Source organism: Nicotiana tabacum, chromosome 6 (assembly GCF_000715075.1).
Source record: "Nicotiana tabacum cultivar K326 chromosome 6, ASM71507v2, whole genome shotgun sequence".
Taxonomy (NCBI): Eukaryota; Viridiplantae; Streptophyta; class Magnoliopsida; order Solanales; family Solanaceae; genus Nicotiana; species Nicotiana tabacum.
This window is the reverse complement of record NC_134085.1, coordinates 201,455,268-201,462,454: the sequence shown is the minus strand read 5'-3', so window position 1 is coordinate 201,462,454 and position 7,187 is coordinate 201,455,268. Positions and strand designations below refer to the sequence as shown.

At 32.8% G+C, this 7,187-nt stretch overlaps 1 protein-coding gene across 1 annotated transcript; it reads right to left on the bottom strand.

Moving 5' to 3' along the window:
• Window positions 1-2,434: 2,434 nt before the first annotated feature.
• On the bottom strand, window positions 2,435-6,837 carry LOC107810473 (NAC domain-containing protein 87-like). Its single transcript, XM_016635262.2, has 3 exons — window positions 6,554-6,837; window positions 4,021-4,286; window positions 2,435-3,051 (listed from the first exon to the last, which is right to left on the bottom strand). Exons 1-3 carry the CDS (start codon window positions 6,711-6,713, stop codon window positions 2,632-2,634), a joined length of 846 nt encoding a protein of 281 aa, XP_016490748.1. The 5' UTR covers window positions 6,714-6,837; the 3' UTR covers window positions 2,435-2,631.
• Window positions 6,838-7,187: the final 350 nt, after the last annotated feature.

Below are 7,187 nucleotides of genomic sequence, written 5' to 3'. Positions count from 1 at the left end.
AAATGAACCTCACTGCTTCAGCGATTCCCGTATCTGCGGTCAGGGGACCGCATCTGCGAGAAGGGCCTAAAAGGGCTGGGTTCGCTTCTGCGGTCTTGAGGCCGCTTTTGCGGTTTGGCCTGGCCTACCCTAGGCCGCATCTGCGATATATGGACCGCATCTGCGGTCTCGCAACTGCGGTCCACCAACCGCAGGTGCGGTTATGACAGAAGCAGCAACTTCAGCACTTCTCAAAAATTTCAACTTCACTCGAGTCTCGTTCGATTGACGCTCGGGGCTCCCGAGCCCCGCCCGAACATACCGACAAGTCTGAAATCACGAAACGGACCTACTCGAACCTTCGGAACGCCTGAAATAATGCTAGATCTAAGAATCACCCCATAAAACCAATTGAATCAAACTTATGAACTTCAAGTTCTTAATTTTCCTCTAACGGGCCAAAACGCCCTTACACTACTCGGATTGGCACCAAATTTTACGGACGAGCCTTAAATGATATATCGGACCTATAACGGGCTTCAGAACCATCATACGAGCCCGATACCCATGAAATCAATCATTAATTAGTTTGTTTAAATCCTTAAAACTTCAGATTAACAATTTCTAATAAAAATTTACTACTCGGGCTAGAGACCTCGGAATTCGATTCCGGGCATACGCCAGGTCCCATATTTTCCTACGGATCCTCCGGGACCATCAAATCATGAATTCGGGTCTGTTCGCTCAAAATGTTGACCAAAGTCAAACTTAGTCTTTTTAAGAAAATCCTAAGGAATCGAATGGGCATATTTCACTCCAAACTCTTCCAAATCCCGAACCAACGGTCCCCGCAAGTCGTAAATTAACTAAAGCAAGCGCATAAAGTTTTATTTAAGGGAACGGGGTTTTAAAAGGCAAAACGACCAGTCGGGTCGTTACAGTGAGCCAGTATGTTGACTACCATAAAAGCTCGGGGGTACAGAAAATAGTGAGCCACCATGCTGACTACCATGAAAGCCCAGTGAAGATGATGGTATAGAAGGTATGGGTACAAAGTTAAAAATAGTGTTACTTTGACTTCCTTTGACAGGCATAGAATAATACTGAACTGGATTATTAGATGGAGGGGAGATAGTGAACATGGTAGAAGGCAATGATGTCGACGGAGGAGGATGAGTTAGAGGAGCTAGGACTCATATTTGACATACTTGAGGAAGTTGGAACAAATTGTTTTTTCTTCTTAGATTTTATCTTTTCCTTCCCCTTAGATGCCATATCTGTAATATAATCATAATAAAATACAAAACAAAAAAATATAATAAGTGACAGTAAATATAAAATAATTAAACGACTAAAAAAATAAATAAACAACCTAACAAGTGTACTCCTAGTTTCAAAAATGAAGGTTTACTCCTACTTAATTATAAAGCTTCTAGTTTCAAATATTCATCGACTTTCCATATGATTTTTATGCAAAAATTATTTTGAATGGAAGTCCTAAATTGTTAGGTTGTAAACTAAGATTATTCTTATTTTGTAATGCATATTGTACCTGATTGACTTGTTGGCTGTGAAAATACGCTCTATTTCACCATTGATTTACTTGAAGATAGAGGTGATAAAATCAACCTACTTTAGTAACCAGCCAAATTGTTCTATGTTTAAAGAACTTAAACTAATAATAAAAAAATAATAATAATTAACTTTCACCTTATTCTTCTAAAAGTAAAATAAAAAGAAGTGGATGTTGGGTCATATTAAATCAAACTTGACCCTACCCATCTCTGTCCCTCGGTCGCAAATGATTCGGTCGGAACTTATGTCAAAATAGTCAAACCTCGTTTTAATAAACAATTCCAACCGAATCGGTCGCAATTTTTTATTTTTATTTTTATTTTTTTTAATTGTTTCCGACTGAATTGGTCGCTAACAGTTACACAGTATTTTTCGCCAAAATTTACGACGGATATGAACGGAATATCAGGTGTAATTATTATTAAAAATTGAAAAATATATTTTTATGCAATTTCCGACCGATTCCATCGGAAATTTCCGACTACTTTTTTCGGTCGGAATATTTTGGTCGAAAATTGGCCGTTTTTTAGTAGTGGGGCACGTGAACCCATGGTCTATTCGCAAAATTTATTTTTATGTACATATTTTTTAAAATTGATATAGTACTAACTGTTGGCACCCATGTTCCAAGAAGGTTGAATAGTGTACTTGGTTGAAAGTTGAGTTATTTACCAAGATGAAGAGGGATCAATCCCCATTCAATACTTTTTTTTCTCCTTTTTTTGTAGCGTACCCATTTACTAAAAATTCTAAATCCACTATGCTTGACTAGCAAGTTATAATTTGTGTTTACAAATGCAAAGGTGGATACTTGAATGTGAATAGGACCAAGAAAAACAGACTACGGATTTTCACAAGTACGCTGACTACAATAATAATCTAACATAAATCTACTATTTCTTGATTTATTTACCCAATGGTCATCAGGACATACAGTAATATATACTAGTAATACCTAAAAAATATTATAAATTTTAACAAATAATAAAGGAGCCTTTGGTTGGTTCCAACTGACCCTTCTTTACAAGATTGTAGTTATTTTCTGACATTCTGAGACTAAATAAAATAGATCTGTCCTCAATCCTCACCAAATATTATAGTCCAATATGACTGGTCCTGTGCCTGTTGCTGTTGGACTGAATGATTTAAAGTAAAATCATTTTCAAAGAGAGAATTTACTGATGATGAAAGATTAGACCAATTAGGCAGAAATGGAACATTAATGTTGCTTGCTCCTTCTGATCTTGTTGCTGCAGAAAAATTCATGTTCATGTTCTCATTGTTGTAATTGTGTAAAGAAATTTTGTTAATCCCATAATTTGATGGAGTATCAATGCTAATCAAATTTGGTAATTCAAAATCCCCAATTATCTCCTTTGCTATTGTGCAATTAGTGTCACAATTAGGAGACTCTAGGGATTGTTGGGATGATGATGTTGGCTGTGCTTTCTTCATTGTTGATCTCTTCTGGAAAACCCTACAAACTACCCATTCCTCCTGAAAACAAAAATATGTACAAGAAATAAATTAATGTCTATACAAGCAATTCCAAGAAAACGTGATCATACCTCTATGTCATAAATTATGTTTTCTCTCCAATGGAACTTATTCATTATACTCCTTTGTTTCATTTTGTGTTGCACATACCATCAGACCTCTAAATAACAACATTACTATATAACAATCATTTACTATAAAAGCCAAGCTTTTTATGGAACCAATTTTCATGATATATTATAATATATGTTCTATATAATAGCATTTCGCTATAACAACCAAAAACATTCGTAACAAATGAGGTTATTATAAAGAGGTTTGACTGTACTATTTTTTTTTCTTTCAATTTTTTTTTATAGAAATAATTGTACCTTTTTTTATTTAAAAATAATTTAACGTTAAACTTCTCATTTTATCTCTAATGCAAGCTTTTATATATACAGTCAGACCTCTCTATAACAACATCGCTATATAACAGTCATTCACTATAAAAGTCAAGCTTTTTATAGAACTAATTTTCATGATATATTATAATATATGTTCTATACAACAACATCTCGCTATAACAACCAAAGAAATTCGGAACAAATGAGGTTGTTATAGAGATGTTTGACTGTATAGTCATAAGAACATCATGATATGTTTAAAATTACGAGTTCAAAAAATATATAGTTCATTCTTAAACTACGTGTGCGGTTAAATACAATTACAAATGAAACAAAGGGGGTGATTGGATTTAGTTTATAAGGTATATACATGGACAGTGTCACTATCAATATAAAATATGCTATAACAAGTTAGATTTATTATTTTCTAAAAGATTACCAATTAATATAATGTTGATCATCATAAAAACTTACTGGCTAGTAAAATACATTATAAGTAACATGATTGAGTAATTAATTCTCTTTTATATATTCATCGCATGCATAGAACTTAAACTCAATATAGCATTATTTTCCGAAATACCTTTGAAGGTTTGAAGGCAAGATTTGTTTCTAGTCTATATTCATGCATAATCCAGTTGGTTTTTTCACCCTTAGGGGCTCTTCCTCTATAGAAAACCAAAGTTTTTTTCATGCCAATAACCACTCCTCCCTGAAAAATCTCCTTGTCTTTGCCTGTTGTTTTCCAGTAACCTGCTTCTGTTGCTCGGTTTGTGCGAAATCCAGTTGGATATTTCCGATCTCTAAGGCTAAAAAAGTACCATTCTTCTTCTCCCATTGAGGCTTTCCCTGTAGTGTACAATGTGAGTTTTTATTTCGTTAAATATCTATACAGCTGCTATACAAAATACAAAATGGGCCCCTAACGTGTAAATACAAAATTTATGAAAGAAATCAAGTGATTATTCTTTTTTTTTTTTTAATTTCTCATTAAATATTATCTAAACTTTCCACTTCCTTCCTTGATTTCCACAATATTCAATTTTCTTTTTTAATCTTTCTCGGTTCTCACCAAATCTTACTATTATTATATTTTTTCTTTGTTTTTCATTTTTCGTCTATCAAGCTATAACCAACAAGAAGTATATTGAAAGAACAAATATTTATTTTTATGCCAAGTTAATAAATCAGGTTCATCTATTTATTTTCACATCAAGTTAATCAATCAGGTTTTTCTATTCCAACTTTTTAGTATTAGTTTTCATCTAACATTTATTTTTCTTGATATTTCAATACGTATGCATATATTATCCTTTTAGTATTTATCAAAAATTAAATATGTCAAATAGAAAGTATGAATTCGGTTATTCAAAACTTAAGAAAAAAAAGTTATATCATTATACAATCCCAAAAAAGTGAGTTGTTAGTACTCTAGTCGATATACTCAATCAGATAAAAAGACTTGATTATTTTTTAAATATTTCTATTGCTTATAGAATAATGATAACAGTTCCTGTAACGGTAGCTTCTGCCGCCCTCGATCACAAACTACAAATTTGAAAGAAGTTTTTTAAAATTAAAATTAATAAAATCTTACTCAGGATCAACCATGGCGCAAGAGAGATTGGATGGATTAGCTATAATTTTCAATTGAAAAGGAATTATTAGAAGAAATTGATTATAAAATAATTATTTAAAATTTTGCATCTCAAAAAGCTAGAATTAGATTTCAAATAAATAATATATATGAATTTTTATTCTTTAGGGAAAATATTAAAGGCCCCTTATGAAAATTTGGCTTTAAGCCCCCTAATAATATCGAACCGCCGCTGTTGAGTACTTTTTGTCTATGTTATTCGAATTCTTCCAAAAAATTGTGGGCGTGCATATTGGATCTTCTAAAATTATTGTATTTTTTGAGAATCCACACGAATCAATACAGATCGTTGTTGATTTTCGTGAAATTTAAGGGGGAAATTTGGAATAAATAACACATGCTAGAACTGTAATTATAAATGGTGGATTATACAATAATACGATGACTTTCAAAAAGATTTATAAGATTATGTTGGATTATAAGGATTTTCACATTCAAGTTAAATCGCATTTGATGTAAAAATTATGGGACGCGGAAATCGTGTTTCATAATGTGATTAGTGGTGGCAAAATGGTTAAAAGAAAATAGTTATTCATCTATATTATCCATTAAAAAATGGGTCGGATGATGAACTGTATAAAACGGGTCAACGATGGATAAAGAGCCAGATTATCCACTTAGAAAATGAATAATTAATAAGTTTACTTTTACATTCATAAAGCCTGGAATCGGGGTTCTTCAAGTTTAGGAGACTAAGAATTCTCCCAAATGTAATAATATTCAAGAAGTCATGGATAATATTGATATTCATATTATCCACCGGTTAACTCTTTTTTATCCATATTAAATATGGGTCGGATCGGATAATTTATCCGTTCTATGCATTACTCATTCTCGGTCCGCCCATATCCGATCCGACCCGCCCGTTTGCCACCTCTAAATATGGCCTATAAAGTGCATTTTAAGAATGCGACTTATGACGGCGTTTCTTATTTGTTAATACTTATAAATCGCACTGCATGAATGCTGAGTTATGAGTCGAGTTAGACTCTCGCGACGGGGTGGCAAAATGGTTCACTCCTACTCGCGACTTATGTTGCGTTTCATGATCAGTGGCACCGACATCTCTGTAGTTAGGTAATTTTAAAATATATATATATATAGACTATATATTGACACCCCTTTAACTTCTTGGTAAATTTATTTTGACTCACTAATAAAAATTCTGGCTCCACCACTTCATTCCATAAGTCAGTTTTCTGTCTGTGGGAATTATTAAGTGCAAGAACATGTTTTCTGATGGAAAAAGTTTAATTAAAGAAGGTGACTTTAGAGATACTTCAAAGATCGATCACAACTCAGTTTCCAATGATTTATTTCGGAACACAATCTGATCAAAGAGCAAAAATTAGAACGATAAGGAAAAAAAGAACATGAAGATTGGGTTGAAGAGGAAGTTAGAGAGAAGCGTGCAAAAGTAGAGCATATGAACCAAAAGATTATAAATTAAGCTATGTACCTGGGAGGTCCCAAGGCTCACAATTATTGAGATCAACATCAGAAAACGCTGTAGCTGTGAATCTGAAATCAGAAACCTTTTTACTGAGATAACAAGTGATGAGTTCTTCATCAGTGGGATGGAATCTGAACCCTGGTGGAAGGTTATTAATTTCCTCCATTAATGCAAATTAGCTTTAATTTGTGAGCCAAATTTAGAAGAAAGTACGAATGCAAAGAAGCTGCCTATTTAATGGCGTTAAGTTAATTTTTTCGTTGTTTCCAATGTGCAATACTTGAGGAAGAAGCAGCCATTTTTGGTCTTTTTTAATCCTCATGATTACAGCTACCATATTGACAAAGATAGTGCCTGGCTAGCTGGAGATTATAGATTTATCCTGACGGCGACGTAAGTTGATTATTATAATGCCACTGCATGCATGACATATATACTGCTCACTTCTTAATTGTTCTCTCTAAACTACCAATAGATTTATGTTTACGATTTAATTTGTATATAGTATTTTTTTAAACTGTTATCATATATAATTTGACTTGTTATAAAGAATAATTTATCTTATTTTTTAGATGTTACTAAATTCATTTTTAATGAATAATTATTTATAAATTTCTTTTTGTAACGACACTATAAAAAT

Bases quoted from the DNA above. Each gene is read 5' to 3' on its own strand.
- LOC107810473 (XM_016635262.2), bottom strand. From the start codon at position 6,713: ATGGAGGAAATTAATAACCTTCCACCAGGGTTCAGATTCCATCCCACT. The intron at 4,287-6,553 runs GTACATAGCTTA...TGTACACTACAG, and splicing joins TGAGCCTTGGGACCTCCCAG to GGAAAGCCTCAATGGGAGAA. The intron at 3,052-4,020 runs GTATTTCGGAAA...TTTTGTTTTCAG, and splicing joins TTGCCTTCAAACCTTCAAAG to GAGGAATGGGTAGTTTGTAG.